A 22892-nucleotide genomic window follows, 5' to 3' on the forward strand; every position below is an offset into this window, starting at 1 on the left:
CGACTAAGTTATCCATTAGATTGCAGTTTACTGCACTTTCATATGGACCCACCACTTTTTTTTTCACCGTTCATAGTTTGCCACTTGGACAGTTATTGTATAAGTTGTGCCATTTTATATAATCTTAGAAAATTTCATTAGATAGTCCCTGATGAAGTACTTAAACTTAGTTTATTTGAAATCATTGTAGATATCAAGTGATGTAAGGCTTCATTAAAATCTTCTACTTTTATTAATATGTTTAAAGTTTATTGAACTATCTAGTGATGTAAAGCTACGATGAAATGAATTAGAAGCTATCTTTATTTAGTGGTTAGTTTATGTTTGCAGGGGTTTTAATTTTTTTTGTAAGTACTATTTAAGCATTTAAACTATTTCTGAAGCCATATTGAATTGTTTATAGATGAATATTTGTCCACCTTATTTTCCCCCCATGTTGAGTTTTGTTCCATGTTTGGGGGCATTCTTAATATAATAAATGTATTGCCTAAGCAAGTGTAAGTTGTACGATATGATGTGTAGTCTTGGAGATTGTGATGTGTTGTTAAGTGGAGGGCTTAGCGAGAGATGTTACGTCTATAATATTTTTACAACAAATTATAGTTAGTTAGTTGTTATTGGTTTAAATTTCAAACTAACTCTAAGGTTACTTTTTTACCCCAATAATAACTAGTAGCAACTTGCCACTTAAGATTTGTTGTAAAAATATTGTAGACATATCATTTCTCATGAATTAATTTAAGAAACTTACTTAATGTGTCTCATGCCTAGATCTGTGGTTGTTTGTAATGTCTGCATATGTTTTATTTTATATTAAATTAAATTAAATTATTTGAACTAGACCATTTGATCTTTTAAATATAAAAAATAAGACTTTTTACACCTAAAAACTTGTTGAACTACTCTTAATCAACTCAAAACAAAGAAAAACTAGTTTAACATTTTAAAAATTGACCCAAAATAAAAGGAATATCCAGCTTTGGGCTAGGCCTAACCAACTCAAAAATTTGAAAGGCTCTCCTCAATTCATGTAACAAAAGCTCTCCTCAATCCAAGTAACTAATGCCCAAAGACTTTTAAGTGTATTTTACTAACTAGTGGGCTGGCTAGTTACCATTCTTCTTGTGCGTGAGATTTGAAACTTTTGGAGTTGATGTGACAAGGAATGTATAAAGAAATAGATAAAAATACATTTTCATTGGTCTTAAAAGTTAAAACTTCCTAAATAAATATTCCAAATGGTATACAATGTTCCAGAAAGAAATTTCTCGTAAACTTCCTAAATGTCAATCAATCAATGTCAATATATACCTTCTTCTAAAGTTACACATTTTCTCAAATTTTTATCACAATTTGATGAAAATTGTAATTGTGATGGATAAGTCATCACCTTCATATGAATCTCTTTATTTTTTCCCTATTATTCATAACATTGCATATACTGTTATAACAATAATTATAATAAAAATTGTGTCTATATACTATCCACCAAAATGAATCTTTTCTTTTTGGTGAATTAAATTAATCATTAACATGTACGACTGGTATTCTCCATAGATGCCACAAAGAGTTCTATTTTAGTAGGTCTCACATGGGATGCCATTTGATTTTGACATTAGAATCTCGGTTGGCAATCATATCATGTAACTAGCTACACAAACAAACTATACTTCCATAGGAATACTTTTTGCCGACTAAGGAACACACGGTCAAGATTAAAAATAAAAAATAAAGGTATACAACAAAAATTCACAATAAATTCATATATTCCTAACTTAGCATAATATTTTGTATATGTAACTACCAAAATTTGCAATTTAAATTCTTTTTTAAGGATCCGTATATAAAGGGAAAGACTAATTTAAGAATGATGTAAAATTATTGTGATTTAAAAAAAAAAATCAAAATTGGTTCCCTTGTGGTAAAAATTTTTTATGATGGTGAAGAAATCATGAATTTGGCTATAGAAAAAAAAAAAAGAAAAAAAAATCATCATGGCTTTGACCCAAAAATAAGAGTAATGTTATATACATAAACTATTTTACAACATGTTTACAATCTGTTGATGTGACAAATTCTTATTAGTTCTAATATAGGCTCATCATTAACATCATATTTTTACTTACAATAACTATTTGAAAAATACTAAAACCACATCAATAGTTTATAAAAATATTGCAAAGTAATTTGTGTTGGTAGCATTACTCGAAAAATAATAGATAGAAGAGAACCAAAACTAGATGCCATAATTTTTTTTTTTTTTGAAAAGCAATATATTTTTTTGAATAAAACATAAATAATTGGACCCACAAATACATATGTGTATCATTGCCATAGTCTCTAGTAATGTCCATTCAATTTAAATAATAGGCTAAAATGCAAAACTAACCTTTTAACTTTCTTTAGATTTTGTTTTAGTTTTCTAATTTTGTTTTCATTCATTTCAATCATATAAATTTTAGATTTATTTAATTAAGGTATTTTCGTTAACTTTTGTTAAAAAAATTTTTAAAAAAAATTGGAAAAAATTTTCAATCATTAATTAAAATTTTTTAATTTAAAAAATTTGAAGAAAAATTTATAAAATTGAAAAATTAAAAATATATAACAAAAGTTCATAAAAAAATTTTAATTGAATAAATTTAAAATGTAGAGGACTGAAATAAATAATAACATATTAAGGATCCGTTTGGATACCGCTGAAAACTGAAAACTGAAAACTGAAAATTACTGTAGCAAAACGTGGGTACTGTAGCGGAGCTGAAAATATATAAAGGCACGCGTTTTACTGTAGCTCAGCTGAAAAATCCTTTTTTTGTTTTTCCTCTCTCTCTCTGCTATTCACTCCTCACCCTTCTTGGACGATAGTTCCGCGCCCTCCAGAGAATAGAAGACGATGTCCAACGCCGGCGAAGAGCTCAGAAGCGAAATCAACGATGAACGTCACCCAATCCGACGCCGGGAAAGATAACCCAGTCTTTCATAAACCCATTTCACCCTTTTCCCCAATTTCAGTCGTCTCCCACCCATAACAGTGCTCCTTGAAACCCAAAACTGATTTAGGCTGAGCTCAAAAACCAGAAGCAACGTTGCAGAAACGAATCCCACTCTCTAAGGTGAGTGTTCTCAATTTTTTTTTTCACTATTTTCTATGATGTCTTGTTCGAAATTCATTTCTTGTTAATGGGTTTCTTTTAATTTGCTGGAATTACTTCATTTGATTTGATAGAGTGTAAGTTCAATCCTCTGTATTCATTTGCTGGAATTTCACTTCTTGTTAATGGGGATTTGATGATTTTCAAGTATGGCTTTTTAGATTGTTTTATAATTTGATTTTGCTGGATTTGTAGTTATTTATAGTGTGTGTGATACATATTTGTTTATATCCCACAAAAGAACTTTTTTTTTTTTTCCTCTTCGATTAATATACCCAACAAAAAGACAGCTTATTTAGCCTTGTCTGCTTGAGAAAGAAAGAATTCACTTTTTTTTTGCTGAAAGATACTAGGATTTCTTACATGTTTTTTTGCTGAATCATACGGACTGAATCATTCATTCTTCTTCTTCTTTTTTTTGTTTTTTTTCTTTATTAATGAGCCAATATTCACGAAATTTAAAAAAAGAACTAAAAAAAAAAAGAGTTTACTGGAGACTAAAAAAAGGGTTGATTTTTGCTGTCAAAGTTTACCCTTTTTTGTGGTCACAAGATTTCTTTGGTGTTCATGTTACATTGTAGAAACTACTGAAGTGTGAGACCTCTAATATATAACTTCCACATTGATTTCTGTATTGGAGCTTCTGGTGTTTCATTTTTATGAGTTGGAGAATGAATGAAAGAATGAATGAAATTATAATATGTTGGAGATTGTTAAGGATAAGATTTGCTAGCTAAAATAGTGGTGCTATGTAGTTGTGTTTTACCTGCATAATTGCTGCTGCATAATGCTGCCGTGTAGCTGTAATGTAGCTACATAACATTCAAATATATGTATAATCTGATCTGTGTGGCAGCTGTATACAACTATTTCAGCACCTGATTTGAATTGTAACAAAGTTTAGATTGAGATATGATGAGATAGGATAGGGTAGAGTTATTTATATTTTTTGAACTTCTTGTATTTGAATTTCATATAGCTGTACAACTCTATAAATGATAAGTCCCAAATCAGATTGGTTTTGGGTTTGCAAATTATATCAGATAGTTATTATCTTTATAGAGATTGAATGCGATTTCTCATATCTCCTAGGCAACCAGTTAGGGTGTCTAAAAGTAGAGGATCTGGACTTGCATATCTTTGGGGAATGTGATTTTTTAGATTCATAACCACAATTTAATTGATGAACATTGTTTTGCAGCTAGTTTTATGGATAATGTAACTTTAAAGAATAACTGTGTCTGATTGTTTGGGCTATGCTAGTGTTATGGATTATGTAACTCACCCTTGCATTAATTTCAAACATGGCATTTTGAGGTTAATATGAGCATCATTTTTGCGACAGGACAGTATACATCACCCTAAGTGATGCAGGAAACAATGGGCCTAAGGCCAGCCCCTGATATTGAGCCTTGGCTCAGCTGCCACATTTTGGTAAAACTAAATTAGTGCACCAGAACAGAGGAGGGCAGTGGACCTTACATCTTAGTTTTAGTGGATATGTGAGGTTTGTCAATCCCAAAGTCATCCTCCACCAAGCCAACGCAACATCTATTGCCAAGAATTACGAATGTCAGAAACAAGTAACTATTTCTCCAGTTCTGATGGCCATTTTTGTGACGTGGAGAACTGCAGAATTAGGACGTCCCTGAAACTTCATACATTTGGTAGGAGGTTTTATAGTTGTCGCTATTGGTCACCAGTAAGTACCATATCCCAATACTGGCAAAATATTTGTATTGTGCGTTAAAGAACCAATTCGTTATATTTCTATTTATGTGTTGTATTGTATTGTGCAGGATGATGACCGTGCATGCAAGTTCTTTAGGTGGTTAGATACCAGCATTTGTTGTACGCGTGGTGCAGCAGTAGCACCTATAGTTATTGCCAAATTCAACCGATTGGAGCATGCGGTGGAAGTTGCCAATGAAGAGTCGAAGCAAGCACATGCCTTGACAGCTGCAGCATTGGAAAGGGAGCGAGTTGCAAAACGAAAGTTTGAAAGAGCCAAGGTTGCACGCATGATTTCTGAAGATAAAGCAAAGAAGTTGACAATAGCTTTAGTAGTCTTGGGGGTCATGTTTCTAGTATTGCTTATTTTGTCTACTAGGTTTGGGGAAGTCAAAATCAGGCAGATGTGTCTACCATAATGGGATGTATATGTACGTAATAACTGCAAGTTGTATTATTACATTTGTGTTGTATGTTAATTGTACTATTGCAAGTCAGTTTATGATATGTATGTAGTTGTACTTTTTAAAACAATGTGGAGACGTTTGATGGAGATAATGTTATTGCTAAGTTTAAAGAAGATTGTAAATTTTGTTGTTGTATATATGTGTCTATATATATATACACAATTGGCCAGCCATTGATAGATTGGATTCTTGGTGTCTCACAAAAAGTGAGAGCTTTTTTTTTTTTTTTGTACAAATTCCTCATAGTTTACTGTTTCAATCTTAAAATCCATTGAATTTACTATAATATTCAGATTAGATTGGACTCTATTCAGAAGTCTCTTGTAACCAAGAAATCTATTGTTGTAATACTGATGAGTTTCACATATAACGATACATACAACTTCATAAATCCAAGGTTTTACAATCAAGTACCTGTGAGCTATTCATTTCTGCTTGACAACAACAAAAAAACCATAATACAAAATGCTATTACATTGAAGTTTGTGAACCATCAGTTATGGTCCATACATATCGATTCTGTGATATAGTCCCGAACCTCTTTCATCTCATCTGAATCCAAGTAAGAGACCACATCTCCCACTTGATCATAATGACCGCCCTCACTACCTGTATATGTGTCCCGTGCATAACGCGAATGTCGAACGTCATTGTCGTCATGTATTCTAATAAAGTTGTGAAGAACCATTGTAGCAACAATAATTTTATTTTGAGTGCGTATACTGAAGCCTGGCATACATCTCAAAATTTTCCATCTATTCTTCCAAACTCCAAAAGTTCGTTCTATGACCGAACAAAGTGATGAATGGAGATAATTAAATCTCTCCTCTGAACGATGCAGCTGTGAACCTCTTTGAAAATCGGGGATGTGGTACCGCTCTCCCTTATATGGTGCAAGGAACCCTGGCTTCATCGGGTACCCTGAATCAACAAGATAATATTTTCCTGCAAACGAACACGTTTATTATATTAGAATTTTCACTACGTAATACATACTTTAATACTGTAATTAAATTGCATATTTACAAACCAGGTGGAGCTTTTGGAAAGTTATTTCTCTCATTATTCAGGCAATTTAAAAAGATCTTGGTATCATGCGCTGAACCTTCCCATCCCACACACGCGAATGTGAATTTCATGTCAAAATCACATGCGCACATGCAATTTACTGTTGTGACCCATTTCCTTCCTCTATATGGGTGTTGCTTCTTTTCTGGTAAGAGCACGGGGACGTGAACCCCATCAATGGCACCAATGCAACCCTAATAATTGCCACAAAAATGCCATGTCAAAATGAAATACATGGTATGTCCATACAGATAACAGGAATACAATGATGTCAAGATACCAAATTCACAAAGTACCATGAAATGTGGCCAATATCGATCTGACCCCTGAATATGTGATGGTACGGTACAAAATGTAGGATCATCAGGCTTGATAATGTCTGGTGCCATAACCGTGGCTAACAAGGTAATTACCGTGGACACATGTCGATGCACTGTCTCACCAGAATGTTGAAATCTATCCTGCATCATTCTGTTACCCATGCCATTACCAAGTACCACCAATGCCATTGCCACTGACTCCTCCAAGCAAACTCTTTTGGTACCGTCATATCCATACCGAGTGCGCAATGTATGACACAACTGTCGAAACACATGACTTGACATTCTAAACACATTGTGACATTTCTTCTCATTTCCATTTAATGTATACTTTACCCATTCATACCCTGTTTGTATATTCGTATGCATTGGTACTTTGGTCATATAAGTCTCTATATAAGCTATGACACTTGCACACCCAGCTATATATGCTGCAAGTACAATGTCGTCGCTAATATCAAAGACTGTGTCCCTGCATATGTTACCAACTTTAATTGCATGTACAAAATCTGGAGTGATACAATAATATGTACCCCAAAAAACAACTTATTGGTATAGAAACTTACTGGTACTGGGAATCAGATGAGTCGTTTACCAAATTCATCCTTTTGAATACCTTGAGACTTTTTTCTTTTTATGTTTGTGGAAAGCCAATACACACATATTCAGCAATCACCTTGACATGATTTCATACGGACACTGACACAGGTACAACTATTTCATTTGGGTAACAAATAAAAGAAGAAAATATTAGCAACTGAAAGAATTCAATGGCTACATGTGATCTAAAAAATTTATCAGCATACCCTTGTTCACCTTCACAACAAACTACTGCATTGGAAAGATGTACATGCAATTCCTAACAAAAATAAAACCACACACACAAACAATTAAAACAAAGGCACGAAACTCATCTGGTACTGTTCACGGGCTGTGTGAACAGTACCCGTGAACAGTACCATAAAAGCTGTTAGGGTGCTGTTGCACCCAAAAATAAAAAGAAGAAAAAAAAAAAAAAGCAAAAAATCGTAAGCAACAAAATAAGCAAAAAAGAAGATAAATTGGAAAGGCATAAAACTCTTCGGTACTGTTCACGGGCTGTGTGAACAGTACCCGTGAACAGTACCGTATAAGCTGTTGGGTGCAGTTGCACCCAAGAATAAAAAGAAAAAAATAAAAATAAAAAGCTTGCGCATTGGAAAGATCTACAACAAACTATTGCATTGAAAATATGTACATGCAGTTTCAAACAAAAAAAACCACACACACAAACAATTAAAACAAAGGCAAGACTTCATTATATGTTGAAATTTTCTATTGATAATGTTTCAATATATGCATAACATGTTTTAACTGATCCTATTGATAGGACTTCGATATATGTTGAAACTTCCTATTTTGCACTAAATTCCTAATAGTTTTTTTATCACACTGGAACTTTGTCTCATCACATTTTCAATCACACACTTGCTTTGCAAAAATATTAAATGATAAGCTTTACATGTCAGATTGGCACTATTGCTCAATATGCCATAAATCCCCAAAGTTTCAGTACTTTTGCTGTTCTTATGCCATATGTGAGTGCTGCATGAATAAAGAAAAGAAAAAGTTTGCTGTTCTTATCCCCAAAGTTTTTGTTTAGGGTGCTTTTGCACCCCAACAAAAAAGAATGAGTACAAGAAAAAAAAAAGCAAAAACTGATAAGCAAAGAAATAAGCAAAAAGAGGATAACAGACATTGGTATTAAACTCACGTTATACTGTTCACGGGCTGTGTGAACAGTACCCGTGAACAGTACCAGGGAAGCTATTGGGTGCTTTTGCACCCAAAAAAAAAAAAAAAAAAAACAAAAACAAAAACAAAAACTCATAACCAAAAAGAGGATAACTGAAGATATGTATTAAGCTCATCTGGTACTGTTCACGGGCTGTGTGAACAGTACCCGTGAACAGTACCATATAACCTGTTAGGGTGCTGTTGCACCCAAAAATAAAAATAAAAATAAGAGGATAAATTGGGTTGCCTGATCCTTTTGTGCATTGGAAAGATCTACAACAAACTATTGCATTGAACAGATGTACATGCAGTTTCAAACAAAAAAAACCACACACACAAACAATTAAAACAAAGGCAAGACTTCATTATATGTTGAAATTTTCTATTGATAATGTTTCAATATATGCATAACATGTTTTAACTGATCCTATTGATAGGACTTCGATATATGTTGAAACTTCCTATTTTGCACTAAATTCCTAATAGTTTTTTTATCACACTGGAACTTTGTCTCATCACATTTTCAATCACACACTTGCTTTGCAAAAATATTAAATGATAAGCTTTACATGTCAGATTGGCACTATTGCTCAATATGCCATAAATCCCCAAAGTTTCAGTGCTTTTGCTGTTCTTATGCCATATGTGAGTGCTGCATGAATAAAGAAAAAAAAAAGTTTGCTGTTCTTATCCCCAAAAAAAAAGAATGAGTACAAGGAAAAAAAGCAAAAACTGATAAGCAAAGAAATAAGCAAAAAGAGGATAACAGACATTGGTATTAAACTCACCTTGTACTGTTCACGGGCTGTGTGAACAGTACCCGGTACCAGAGAAGGTATTGGGTGCTTTTGCACCCAAAAAAAAAAAAAAAACAAAACAAAACGAAAACTCATAAACAAAAAGAGGGTAATTGGAGATATGTATTAAGCTCATCTGGAACTGATCATGGGCTGTGTGAACAGTACCCATAAACAGTACCAGAGAAGCTGCTGGGTGCTTTTGCACCCAAAAAAAAAAGAAAAAAACAAACACTCATAAGCAAAAAAATAAGAAAAAAGAGAGTAATTGGAGATATGTATTAAACTCAGCTGGTACTGTTCACAGGCTGTGTGAATAGTACCAGAGAAGCTGTTAGGGTGCTTTTGCACCCAAAAAAAAATAAGACAAAAAAAACATAAACTCATAAGCAAAAAATTAAGCAAAAAGAGGATAAATTGGAGAGGTATAAAACTCATATGGTACACAGTGCACATACACAGAATCCTGAAAAACAAGGCCACTCAAATATAAATAAAGAATCTATCCAACAATTTATCTAATTTTTAGGACCCCTTCAACTTTCCCAAATAAACCATATTGAACTACTAAACTATTTTGATGCCATAAAAAAACACCACAAGTAACAAGTAAGCATGCAAAAGATGACAATTAGTAACCATTGTTTTACATACACACCTATGGCAAGCATATAGTTTGTGCCAATACAAAAGTCTGAAAAAAAAAAAAAAAAAAAGAGTGCAAGAGGTACATAAAAATAATCTGATCGCTACAACACCAAGAGGTACATAAGGATAAGCAACTAGGGATGTAGACAAGCCCCTTTCCTTCAGAGAACATGAAACTGAGGGTTCATTTCGTACTGCTTCTCTAGCCACCTCAGCTGGACCTCCTTCCTCTCAACATTAGCTGCAAACATGTTCCTACCATCTACGTTATTCATGAAGAAGAAGGTGCTGAACATATGAAGACGATCACCCGCTTGCACCCCAGGAAGAGTTAACACCATGTCCATAATTGCTTGCATCTCATTAGCTGCTGTGGTGCGAAATGGTGTACTGTGCGTACTTATGCTTCTACTTTCAACAATAACATCTGACATGCTCTTCAAAGAGTCAGACATCTCTTGCATGGTTGAACGCTTCTTTCTTGGTTTCTTGCCAAGTCCCCTAAAAAGTTGAACACCGCTTGCCAGGCCCTTTCCCTTATTCACTGCTGGTCTTGCTCTAGACGATGCTGGCCCTTCAACTTCCATTGGGTCAACTGAGTTCGCAGAGGGTTCACATTGGGGGTCAACAAATTCTTTGCTATCAGCGGAGTCCCCAGACCCTTCGGTGCAATCATTTGGTATTTTACCACTTGTGCAGAACGCATATTTTCCCGTTGCAACCGTGCCTTCAAACATGATTTCCATGGACTTAATATTCGGCAATGGTTTGTTTTTATAAGTTGCCGCCTTGGGACATGCCTACATGTGGACAACCGGTAGTTAGAACACAATATTAGTTGTAGACAACTGAGTATTTCACAATGATGTAAAGTGAACTAACCTGAATCTTTCGGGTCCACCACTCATCAGTCATGTGAATAACCCCAGTTACAGGATCATAACCTAACCCAGTCTCACTAAAACACTCCTTCCAAGTCTTCCAACACTTTCTCAGATGATCCCATTTGTTTTTAAACTGCGTGGGAGTCACCACTTTTCCCATTTCACCTAACTGCGCAATCACTTCATCAACCCCTTCCTTTCTCAAAAATCCATTATGCTTCTGGCCGTCTAGGACTTGGGCAGCAGACAAATCACAATAAGCTTTTAATTCTTTAGGATTTTTCCACCCAGTTCTAACCCCATCACCATCAGCCTTCGGTTTCCCATCACCATCAGCCTTCTGTTTCCCATTACCATCAGCCTTCGGTTTCCCCTTACCCATTTTTGTTACAACTTCCTTCTATACCCATTAAGACATTCCAACAAACAATTTATATGCATATCATAATCAGTTACCATGGCCACATGCAAAATGCAAAAAGTAAACTAACATATATGATAGTCCAACTACAACAGAGGCAGCTCCTTGAAACACCCAAAATTAGACGAATGAGAGAGTAACCCACATACTAATTTCATGGAAAACACAAAAATCACAGACAAACGTTGAACTAAAATTACACACAAACGTTGAGCACAAACCCACAGATTGAATAATAGTCCAACTACAACAGAGGCAGCTCCTTGAAACACCCAAAATTAGACGAATGAGAGAGTAACCCACATACTAATTTCATGGAAAACACAAAAATCACACACAAACGTTTAACTAAAATTACACACAAACGTTGAACACAAAACCACAGATTGAAGTGTGTTCATGGAAAACAATATAATTAGACAGCAATAGATCATAGAGTATGAAAAGTTAGACAGAACAGTACCCGTGAATGCAGAGACCTAGAGTGGCGGCAGCGACGTCCCAAGCGGAGAGAAGCTGAGCTCGTGCGAATCACTCTGGGATGGCTTCCTTTGTTCCGTGTGGGATTGTAGTTACCCTGTTTCAGCTCTTCTATTGATGGTTTATTGCGAGATGGTGGGTAGGTGCGCTTCATTGAAGACGATGAGGACGGGGCATTGATGAAAATTGAAGACATCTGTGCCGGGTAGTTGAGAGGAAGAAACGGAATGCACAAAATTAGCCGTTGGGGAGAACGTTATGCTTGGGTCAGGACAGTGTTGTGAACTACAGCTGAATGGGTTCGTTGAATATGTTTTCTGTTAATGCTCTGGAGTTTATTGATGAAACGGTGCGTTTTTCCTTGTGGTCAGCACAGACGGACAGCGTTCCAGCGTTTTTAAATGAAACGGTGCGCATTGTTTTTCATTTCGCGTTTCAGCGTTTTGGAGCCACGTTTTACTGTAGCTGGGTCCCACGTTTTTCCAAAACGCAAACGCAGATTGGGCATAAAACGCCCAATCCAAACGCAACCTTTAGAAAACTGAAATGATTTGAAAAAATTTTAAAGTTCATTTTTACATTTTATCCTAAATAATATTATATATAAAAGTATTAGTTGGAATTTGGAAATAATAAAGACTTTTATTGACTTTGTCACCTTGAGAAACCGCCTTTGGAATCTCTGACTCTCAGCCAATCGTACCAGTCTCTATTATCTTTGTAACTTTTTCTGATTTGTTCATTTTTATGGTTTTTGACTTTTTTCTCGATCAAAAAATGTGGGCTAAGTAAAAAACATTATAAAGACTATCACTGTCTTTCATTATTATCAGCTCCTATCTAGGGTTATATATATTTTAGCCCACCTCGGACTCATTAGGTTTTTCAATTTTTTGTTCAAAGCTAGGATCTTTCTTCGACTCTCATCCTGTTTTTTCAACCCCTATAACCTTAATTGCATCGAATTATTTGATTAGGCTCATGATTTGAATCATGGGTATAGTTCGTTTGGTTTAAGGTTGTCTTGGTAACCGGTAAGCATTTTTCTTTTCTTGTTGAAAAATCTGTGTTTTTTTTTTTTTTTTTTTTGGTTGCCTTGAATTAAGTACCTGTTAGTGTTTGTTGCTATGAAATATCATCTGGGTTTCGACTGAAATGGTGGAATTCATCGTGGTTGTCTCTTTTGGTTTGTAGGGTTTTTGATTGATTTCTTGGTTTAGACGTCTAGTTGTGGAAAATGGTATTTGGGTATTCCTTAGTGGATTGATTGTGGTGATTTGTATCTGTTCAGAACTGAAATTTGCCATCCGGGTATTTGCTAATTGACATCAAAAAGGAAAATTGGGCTCAAAATTTCATCTGGGTCAAGTTCAAAAATCATAAATTGGGAACCTTTTGACTAGATTTAGCATCTCTAAAGTGGTGATTTGTTAACAATTTCGATATGGTAATGGACGACGGAGAGCTTGATTTCTCGAACAATCAAGATGTGTTGGACATGGGGGAGCTTCCAAGCAGTTGCTCGATGGATAGTTTCTTCGATGATTTACTTAAGGAAACTCATGCTTGCACTCACACTCACACTTGCAATCCACCAGGACCTGATTTTTCTCAGCATACGCATACTTGTTTTCATGTGCACACTAAAATTTTGCCTTCTCAAAGTGAGGAAAAGGTTGCTTCAGATGATACCGCAGAGTCCACTGAAAAGAAAGGGAAGAAACGTCCGTTAGGAAACCGGGAAGCAGTTCGCAAGTACCGTGAGAAGAAGAAGGCCCGAACTGCGTCGCTGGAGGATGAAGTTGTAAGATTGAGAGCATTGAATCAGCAATTGATGAAGAAGTTGCAGGGTCAATCTGCATTGGAAGCAGAGATTGCAAGGCTGAAGTGTTTGCTTGTGGACATTCGGGGAAGGATTGAAGGCGAGATTGGATCATTTCCTTATCAAAAACCAGTCAATCCAAACTTGCCTAGTTCAAACATGCCCAACGCATATGTGATGAACCCCTGTAACGTGCAATGTGATGAACAAGTCTATTGTCTTCATCCAGGTGTGGATGGCAATAGTGGAGAAGGTGTTTCATTCAACGGGCAAGGCTATAGTGGTTGTGAATTTGAGAATCTTCAGTGTTTAGTGAATCAGAATCCGGTATCCAAGGAGCTTCCTGATTCTGGTGTTGGAAATGTGGCATCCGATGTCAATTCCTCTGGTACAAATAAGAGGAAAGGTGAATTTTGAGTGCTGTGCCCCTTTTGTTTATTTGAAATTGAATATAGTGATTAACTTGCACTTTATGTCATATTTTTATTGATTAATTTCTTTAGCAAAGTGTTTGTGATGTGGAACTTGTTGCTTGTCTCATTAGCAGGATTGTCATGATGCAAATTATCAACACTGATAGCAATATAGCATATCTGTTTTATGTGGAGCATGCCCTTTTTTTTTCCTTGTTAGGAGTATTGAGCTTATTATTGTGGCAATGATTGGTGGTTAAGTTATATAGCTGTATTGGATTTATGCCTTTGCCATAAAATAAGTTGTATTCTAAGTGGTTGCTTTGATATGGGACTGTGAATAAGTACTACTGGTCTTGTTTCAACTTAGTAGTTCATCTTATTGTTTTCTTTCTTTCATTTGTTGGAATGTATTATGGTTGCATTAGGAGATATGTTCTGAGGTAGTGTTTGGCATTGGCATTACAAGAATTCATAACAAAAGGCAATGCTCCTCTTCCCTCACCACCCCCCCCCCCCCCCCCAAACAACAAAAAAAAACACAAAAAAGAGAGCATGTGTGTTTAAGGTGCGAAGATAATTACTCAACAAACTAGCAAATGATTCATGGTTGGACTAGCTGTCCCCAGGCAGATTGGGTCTCTCCTAAGAGAGTTTGAGGATATTTTTTTTGTGAGAATGAGATTGTGATACACACAAAATGCAGCCCCTGCAATGATGAACTATCCAGGTTAGCTACATGAGCCCTTTCTGCCATTTAGCGATTTCTGGGGTTAGATTCTCTATGTTATTTTATTGGAAACTGTAGGATTGGGCTTGGTTGAATCAGTTAAGAAGTAAGTCATAACGTGAGCCTCACTTGATATATACACGTACTTTTATACTTAATTGATATGTCAATTGCAATGTAGTTTTGTTTACTTTTGTTTACTTTGAGATTCTTGTAGTTGGTTTTGAACTTCTACAAGATTCAAACTTGAAAGAGTATTTCTGTGCACAAAATCACATTCTCAATTTTTTATATTTATATTTCATAATTTTTTTCCCTCTTTGTATTGAATATTAAAATTTTGAAGTTGTCTTTCGTGCATGTCTTACCATGTGGTAAATATTGTACTTCATGCACTTAAAAAAGAAGTATCTATGTGATGTCTCATCCAAACTCAAGCAACCACATGACCTATAATATACTCAAGTTTTTGCAATACATTTGGGGGAATTGGATTTATTGCAGATAGTTTGCTTAAATTTTTTTCAGTATTGTACTTGAGTTAAAATGCATTGAACGTACCTAGTTTAAGCCTAGGAAGTAGGAAGAGAAGGCCCATTTGTTTATGTTCATGTGAAAATGAGAGAAAGGTGTGGAGGTTTTATAATATTGTTTCCAGTGGAGATTGACAAAGTGCAGACATATTGGAGATCAGCTTATCTTAATAATAGTATATGTTCATATGTATAAATATATGTATGAGATTGCAGTGTTTTCAATCATACAATCTAGTTTTTTTGCATTGCTTATGATCTTGTTTTTTCCGTATTGATCAACAAATTAATGCACTTTAACACAATGTTAGGATTTGTACAACTTATTGCTTTTTAGCCTTTTATGACCCTGATTATTATGGTATTTATTTTATTAGGAGGGGCTCGCAAAGCAACAGCAAATTGAAGGGCTGATTAGTTGGCAATGTCTTTATGCTCAGGGGTACATATAGTGTTCCAATAAGTATTTTTGTTGAACTGCAGCAGCAACTCTCCTCAGGTCGTTTTGATATTTTGTTATTTTAATTCTTCTTTTAAAAAAGTCTGTTTTATCATAACCCACTGTTGGGTTTGTGGAGCTACCATGGGTTATCTATATCAAGCACAAGTTTTTCTGTACTTGCTGCTATCTCAGCTGGTGTGTCAGTTTATGATATATAGTCTATTTTAATGTTTTGTAAAGCGAAGAGCTTAGTTGATGTGTAGTTGGTGGAACTTATGGCAGAGCCCAACTTTATGGTTTTCTATGAAGTTGAAATGCCTTTTAGTCTCAACCTTCATATTCTATACCGCTACACATAAACCAGTTAAATGAACTGCCATCATTTCATGTTGCGCCTTTTCTTTTGATTTTTGTCTTTGTTCCTTTGGGTGGATGTTTACAGCAATGTTCTTCATATCTAAACCTTTTGAATTCTTGATTGCTGAATTACAGAAATTAGGGAGATGGGATGCCTTTCATCTTTCAATACTATGAGCTGTGAACAGGTGAGAGAACATATCTCACATTGTGTGATCCATACTCATGATTTGTGTGGAAGGGTAGAATCATCATGCAATGTTTCTAGTATTTGTTATTCTGGTCTTAACTTTGCAACTTTATAACATAAGAAGTTTTTTCTTGACAAAAGAATGCCAGATTTCCATCGAAGAAAGCATTGTCTTCTAACTGAAGTTTTGAAAAGGTGTTAATGTCGTCCATGAGTTGTGACAAACTATTGGGTAAATTGCTCAGTGTGCTGTCTTTAATTGATGCAACTGGCCACTGCAACTACCAACCAATGGGACTCTCTTTCACATCATTAGGGTGAGAAATGAAGATGGCAAGGACGATATATACGGGCTCATCGCCTTTTGATGGTCATCTCCTTAAATGAAGAGCCCGTTTGGTAATGTTGTTTTGGTAACATTGTTTAAGTGTTGTGAGAATACGTGTAGGTGAAAAAGTATTGTAGAAATACGTGTTGTTTAAACAACACAACCAAACAAGCCCGAAATATCTTTTAGGTTGCAAACTTTTTGAACAGATCCTGAATTCATTTGGCAAATTTCAGCTTGGTTTTTCTATAGTCATACTTAAGGAGGCAAAAGAGTAGAACATATATGTTGGTAGGATGAGTTCTTTCCAGTTTGTACCTTTTTATGGTTAACTATTGCGTACTCATAATAAGAACTCCAAGTTACAACTATTTTTGATACATTAGGTATGAATATCCGGTTGTGTGGATTTCATGTCGATTGAGTCATGAGGGAAGCCCTTCTTCTAACTATTGCTAAATAGTCAGTTTGAACTTTGAAGCCATAACAAACTAGAACTATAAGAAACCTTTCTATTAAGTTTGAAGCCATAGATAATATATGTTCAGTATGCATGAAATAATTATTGTTTTTCTAACAAGGATTTACTGATAATCGCTGGAGAAAGAAAAAACAAGCCTTAAACGATCCCAGTGGGAGCACAAGGGCACTGCAAAAACCCATAACAAGAGGATGTAAATCAAAAGAACATTTAGGGTTGTCATTACAGTTTGGAAACCCAAGATGTTCTGACCAAAAAGACACAGCATCCAAGATGGTTCTAATCTAACAATGTTACCGCATGACAATTTATATATGAGGACCCCAGAATCTACTAGATTTTCAAGTCTGGTGATTATTTCAAGCAAAAAGTTGAATATGGTTTCCACCATGGTTGGTAAAATCGCGATCTGAATTGTAGAATCATACGATTTTATGATTCTCTCTTATCAAAATGTTTAGGATTGCACTATGATCATAAAACTGGTAGGATTGGGATCCTACCAATCCTACCAAAAACATAAATTTTTGGTTTTTTTTTTTTTTTGATAAATTTTTTGTTTTGATGAAGTTTTAAGGGTTATTATTTTTTCATGTTGTGATGGTATGACTTTTTATTTTATTTTTTATAAAATTATGTTAACTTAAGCAAATATTTTCTAGTTTTTAGTTCACTTGTTATCAAAATGAAGGAATGTTTCATCATTTCTAAATGGAGAATTTGATGTTGGCTTTGTAGCATTTTAAGTTATAATGTTGTTAAATTTGTTTGATCAATATATTAATTTGTGTTCTAATATTACTAAAATATATATATTTTTTTTATATATATATTTATCAATTATGTTTGTATTTGTATATTGATTGATTGATTTTTTTTAACATACTTTTTAATTGTTGCTAAGTGGAATAACTTGAATAGTTGAGTGTGAAATTGTATCTTGATGTCTTTTGCAGCTCTAGTATACAAATATATAATGTTTACATAGATAATAAAATGGATGATGATGATTAAGAATTTAAGACAGTAGTTATAAGAACCTTAAAATTGGAATAATTAAATGTTCGCTTCACCTTAATATTGATCTTGTTTTTGAATTTCATATTGTAGTTAGCTAGTATCCATTTGCTAACTTGTTTTGGATTTCAAACTTGGAACTTAGAACTTAGAAAATATTTTCCATATGTTTTGATAAATATTTTGATATTTGGTTGCTAATTAAACATTTATTGAACTTTTTAGATACATTGGGTCAAAATTTAAATATTATTGTTTCGTTAGTATAGATTTAGCGATGTATGACATGCAAATTACATCATATGATGCAAATCTTAGTTTTTTTATAAATGAATTTATAATTTTCGTGATTATTCAACATACAAAGTTGTTATCAATATGTTTTTTGCTTTAAATTTGAAAATATGTAGGATCTCACGATTCACGATCTGATCCTACGATCTACGATCCCACCTACCTTCAATGATTGTACGTAGGATCCCGATTTTAACAATCTTGATTTTCACGTAAACCTCATAACTTCAGGTGAAAGATTGCCTATTCCACCTAAACCTCAAGGTGAAAGATTGACTTTAGAGCAATGGACCACATCCACGGTTAGTCATCAGCAGCTTGCATGTCATCATCGTCTTCTCAATATAAACTCTCAGCCATTTGCCAGACCTGATCAGTCTCATCATCACCTACACTCTCAATGACCCATGGCTGATATTTGTTCCACGAGAAATCTGATATTTTTGCCTTGTGATCCCATGGGAAAATAGAAGCTCTGGAGGACCATCATCAGCATCTCCCTCTTAACTGTTCATCTCCAATCCTAAAGGCATTACGCAACAATTAGACAAGGCAAAACATTCATTGTGTGCAAAAGTCTAAAAAATATATAAATCTGAACTTACACTTCAAAAATAAGAGGACACCATAACTTTAATGCTTTTCTGTAAAATACCTATCAAGAAATAGCTTCCCAAAGTTTCATTTTTTAAGTTTTTGGAAATGGAAAAATTTTTCTCCAAAGCAAGTTGGAGGAGTTCTCCAACCCATTATGTAGAGATTTGTAAGACTATCCACATGTCTTAAATTGCATGAATTATGAATTGAATCTAAACAAGTCACAAGACCAATGGTTCACGTGGATGGTCTTGTTAATAGCCAAACAGTGGGTCAAACCAGTTTGGAGGAAAATTTTGTCGTGTTTGGCATTAATACAAAAGCACCTCAATAATGAAAGAAAAGATTAATATTTGCTAAAAAAAATCCAAACTTGCTTCTAAATTATCATTATGCATGGTTGAATGTATACTAATCATGATTTATAGATTATGATAAGGGAAGTGTCAAGCATCAAACTAGACAGAGATGATATGCAAGAAAATTAAATTAAAGAGAATTTTATGATTCCACTTCTTTAGTAGCAACAAAGTTCGTGAATCAGAAAGATTTATGTGGGGAAAAGCATGTGGAGAAAAGTAAGATACACATCAAATCTGCTCTGCTGTAAAAATCTTGAGTGGAATTAAGGTAAAGAAGCAGAACAAAGTGGGCATTGGTAAATTCTCATTCTTATTTCCTACATACAAACAAATATATAAACCACCAGGATTAATTTCATTAGCCTAGCTCTTTTTTCAAAAACAAAAATCAATAATATCTTTTACTCAGATATTGAAGCAAATAGCATAGTAAACTTAAAATAAGAGTTAAGATACTACTTCCCTTCTGCAAAACAAAAATTTGAAACAATGGAATGAGAACACACAGTGCGTGAGGTTAATCTCACAATGGGTAGGTTCAACACATTTGGCCCTAATGCAAGTAACATATGTACAGGCATACATTCCTACATGTGTACATATTTATACATCATATGCAGTGACATTTCTCAGATAAATAATTATAATGACCCAACAGGCACCCAAAACCAACAATTCATTTCAAGATGGTGACGGATGCTAATTAATTAAACAAGACCTTAACTTTAACTGCTTAAACCAGGCTTCAAATTTTGGGGTTCTGCCATTAAACTCTATTTAGCCCTGCAGCTCCACTACACTAAAAATTTTTAATTCTGACACCAAGAGATCCGCCAGAGTCATATATATATCACTCTGGATTACAAGGATGGTTTACTAGTGTTATATGAACAGAGTGCACTAAAAAAAAAAAAAAAAAAGACTTATACGCATATATGCCACATTGAATCATCTTAAATCATTTTCTCATTACTCTGCCACAAAAACACAGCTGCAAGAATTTTTAAATTGCATTGCTAAACCAAAAGGTCATATTAAGTATTAACAACCAAATATTAATGATTTTTTTATCTATGGCTGGCCAGTAAGTGTTCTTAGAAATGTCAGCAGCATCAACATCTGCTAAGATAGACAATTTGCACAACTTCATGATTTTGTGCTGCAAAAAACCTCTAAATTTATAAACACCATTTATTTACTTGCATATTTAAGGATTTTGATGATTAACTCCTGCAGGTATTATTGTTATTCTGTAAATAATTCTACTCAAAAGAATAAGAGAAAGAGAGAGAGAATGAACTTCTTTAATTTTAGATAAATCACTACCAAATACCCACTCCATTTACATATTAATCACCCAAATAATTGACAAAGTACCTTGTACAAAGCTAAATCATAATTCAAGTGTCACACTCACTGAATAGACGATGGGTTTAAAATCTTTCATATGAATTATACACACTTATCAGTCAGGCACACAGAGACAGAGACAGAGGGAGAGGTTCGTGAGCTAAGGATAATATTATGTAATTGGGGTTTGGAATTTTGGATTTGAAGGGAGTGGAGAAGCAATATTCACTAATCGCTGCACTCTCTGCTTTAAACTGTAAACAGTCAGGAAATTGCAAACGCCAAAGCATGCAAAGAAAAAGTCCATATCTCTATAATCTGGCAAGCCCAGCAACTAGGAAAAATTAAAGGAAAATAACAAAAAGGTTGTCAAATTTCACAATCATAATCAATTAAAACAACCACATATAGTGCTCAACCCCCACACATCATATCAATTTTCAACAAAGAGAAAAATTGAATCATCAAAGAAAGACATCTACTAGAATGAAAATCTAAAGTTTACAATACAGCAAAATCACATCATCAGGAAAAAAAAAATCAAAACATGTAAGCACCTAAGGTAAACATCACATCTGCAGAGGAGGAGCCACTTCCATCAACGGCTAACACTATGGCAGCAACACATTATCCCAGAGGGAATAAACTTCATTCAGGGGATACTTTTGGACAGAGATAATAGAAATACTCAACTTCAACTTGTGGAGTTGATCATCTTCTTCTTCTTCTTCTTCTTCTTCGTCGTCATCATCATCAGATAATATTGGTGATGATGTTGGTTCAATGTTAACTATGAGACAATAAAGGTAACTAGTAGTAGGAGAAGAAGAGTAGGCGTGCAAGAGAAGGCAGAAAATGTGATCACGTAAATGGAGCAAACGAGGTGAACGGTCAAAAGATCGGGGACCTTCATGCTTCCCAAAAAGTGGGCGAGTGTTGAGACGTCCAAGGAGCCACACATCCTTGTCTAGATCATAAGCTTGTACATAGAAAAGATATAATTCGTGCGAGTCTTGAGAGACAGCACCCCAATAGAGAGTAGTACCAACAGCTACAGCTCTTCTATCATCAGAAGGAGGAAAGCAACCATACAATTTGCGCTTTAGGGGCTTAAGTGTTGTCCAACATCGAGTCACGACATCGAAAGCATATAATGTAAAAAAGTAAAGGTTATCATCATCGTTAACAAAGTGTTTAGCCAAAAGAATCTCCTTCTTGGATTCAAGAACCGCGCAAGTAAAATCATTGTGACGAATTTGATGACAAGATGGTGGAGGAGACGGAGGATTAGGCAAGGATTCCCATGTCGCTGAGTCGGGATCAAAAACCTCCATCCACCCACATTCAGATGGTGGAGAATCAGTAAGAAGAGAATCTAAAGCATACAACTTGCCATCCAAAACCAGTGTTTGAGGATCCCATCTAGAAACATTCATGTTAGAACCGCGTTTCCAACCATCACTAGGAGAGTTAAGGTCTAGTCTCCAAGACACGATGCTATCTTCGGAAGAATTAGAAAAAACATCTTCCGGGCCGCCAAGAGAATACAAATGTGACCCTATTGCTGCATTGTGGTTGTAGAGGTTACAAAAGCTTACCGAAATTGGTTTCAGAGGCTGGTCCGTGCTCAAAACTTTTTTCTTTTCCTTTGCTTTGTTTCCCTTTTCTCTCATCTTCAACTTTGACAGATAAGAAGAAGGATAGAGAGGAAGACAGTCTGTATCTGGGACGTTGATGACAAACCATCCTACGGGGGGACCTGATACCTCTCTCTCAGATAAGCCTGCAGATTCTGCGTTAACAAACCCACAGAATGCGATCTTATAGCGTTCTTCTTCATCTGCCCAAACACCTTCTTTCTTCTCCATCTCCATCTCTAGAAACTACTCCAATGGAAAATTTTATCTAAGAGAGCTGAGCTAGAGGGATAAAAACATATTGAGGACTGGCCTCCGCCTTTCCCTATATATATATATAGGATTTTGGGGTCGGTGCATGCACTTCGGGCGGGGAAGTTCTAACAAATATAATGGGTTCGGCAATTTGGTTAAAATAAAAGGCCACGTTAAGCTATCCTATTTCCCATTGCAATAGGATACGAATCCTAGTATAACACCATTTGTTGTTGTTGTTGTTGGGTAGAAGTGTTAAGAATAAGAATATGAGTCCTAGTAAAACACCATCTGTTGAAGCTATTGAAGATAAAAGTCCTTTACCAAAAAAAAAGTC

General features: G+C 34.9%; 4 protein-coding genes across 7 annotated transcripts; 2 read left to right on the forward strand and 2 right to left on the reverse strand.

Moving 5' to 3' along the window:
* The first annotated feature begins 2748 nt into the window (after positions 1–2748).
* On the forward strand, positions 2749–5497 carry LOC115967735. Of its 2 annotated transcripts, none has more exons than XM_031086863.1 (3): positions 2749–3116; positions 4501–4857; positions 4955–5497. In XM_031086863.1, exons 2-3 carry the CDS (start codon positions 4726–4728, stop codon positions 5303–5305), a joined length of 483 nt encoding a protein of 160 aa, XP_030942723.1. In that variant the 5' UTR covers positions 2749–3116; positions 4501–4725; the 3' UTR covers positions 5306–5497. The 2 variants fall into 2 exon arrangements, with proteins under 2 accessions (XP_030942723.1, XP_030942725.1); XM_031086865.1 differs by having other exon boundaries at positions 4506–4857.
* A 254-nt stretch (positions 5498–5751) lies between these two features.
* LOC115967072 (protein ALP1-like) lies at positions 5752–7345 on the reverse strand. The gene is made up of 4 exons (XM_031086157.1): positions 7308–7345; positions 6718–7213; positions 6384–6615; positions 5752–6298 (listed from the first exon to the last, which is right to left on the reverse strand). The coding sequence occupies exons 1-4, from the start codon at positions 7343–7345 to the stop codon at positions 5847–5849; spliced, it is 1218 nt and encodes a 405-aa protein (XP_030942017.1). The 3' UTR covers positions 5752–5846.
* A 5035-nt stretch (positions 7346–12380) lies between these two features.
* On the forward strand, positions 12381–16817 carry LOC115968366 (basic leucine zipper 23-like). Of its 2 annotated transcripts, none has more exons than XM_031087750.1 (5): positions 12381–12781; positions 12942–13975; positions 15623–15744; positions 16180–16232; positions 16376–16817. In XM_031087750.1, exons 2-3 carry the CDS (start codon positions 13192–13194, stop codon positions 15649–15651), a joined length of 813 nt encoding a protein of 270 aa, XP_030943610.1. In that variant the 5' UTR covers positions 12381–12781; positions 12942–13191; the 3' UTR covers positions 15652–15744; positions 16180–16232; positions 16376–16817. The 2 variants fall into 2 exon arrangements, with proteins under 2 accessions (XP_030943610.1, XP_030943611.1); XM_031087751.1 differs by having other exon boundaries at positions 12480–12781; positions 13039–13975.
* A 1655-nt stretch (positions 16818–18472) lies between these two features.
* On the reverse strand, positions 18473–22781 carry LOC115968875. Of its 2 annotated transcripts, none has more exons than XM_031088405.1 (2): positions 21221–22781; positions 18473–18877 (listed from the first exon to the last, which is right to left on the reverse strand). In XM_031088405.1, the coding sequence occupies exon 1, from the start codon at positions 22535–22537 to the stop codon at positions 21275–21277; it is 1263 nt and encodes a 420-aa protein (XP_030944265.1). In that variant the 5' UTR covers positions 22538–22781; the 3' UTR covers positions 18473–18877; positions 21221–21274. The 2 variants fall into 2 exon arrangements, with proteins under 2 accessions (XP_030944265.1, XP_030944266.1); XM_031088406.1 differs by lacking the exon at positions 18473–18877 and adding an exon at positions 19609–19630.
* Between the last annotated feature and the right edge of the window lie 111 nt (positions 22782–22892).

This window comes from Quercus lobata, chromosome 11, assembly GCF_001633185.2.
Source record: "Quercus lobata isolate SW786 chromosome 11, ValleyOak3.0 Primary Assembly, whole genome shotgun sequence".
Classification (NCBI taxonomy): domain Eukaryota; kingdom Viridiplantae; phylum Streptophyta; class Magnoliopsida; order Fagales; family Fagaceae; genus Quercus; species Quercus lobata.

Coding starts and splice junctions, on each gene's coding strand:
- LOC115967735 (XM_031086863.1), top strand. CDS start 4,726: ATGTCAGAAACAAGTAACTATTTCTCCAGTTCTGATGGCCATTTTTGT. Junction 4,858..4,954: donor GTTGTCGCTATTGGTCACCA/GTAAGTACCATA, acceptor TGTATTGTGCAG/GATGATGACCGTGCATGCAA.
- LOC115967072 (XM_031086157.1), bottom strand. CDS start 7,345: ATGAATTTGGTAAACGACTCATCTGATTCCCAGTACCA. Junction 6,616..6,717: donor GATATTGGCCACATTTCATG/GTACTTTGTGAA, acceptor GGCAATTATTAG/GGTTGCATTGGTGCCATTGA. Junction 6,299..6,383: donor CTTTCCAAAAGCTCCACCTG/GTTTGTAAATAT, acceptor GTTCGTTTGCAG/GAAAATATTATCTTGTTGAT.
- LOC115968366 (XM_031087750.1), top strand. CDS start 13,192: ATGGTAATGGACGACGGAGAGCTTGATTTCTCGAACAATCAAGATGTG. Junction 13,976..15,622: donor TGGTACAAATAAGAGGAAAG/GTGAATTTTGAG, acceptor TTATTTTATTAG/GAGGGGCTCGCAAAGCAACA.
- LOC115968875 (XM_031088405.1), bottom strand. CDS start 22,537: ATGGAGATGGAGAAGAAAGAAGGTGTTTGGGCAGATGAAGAAGAACGC.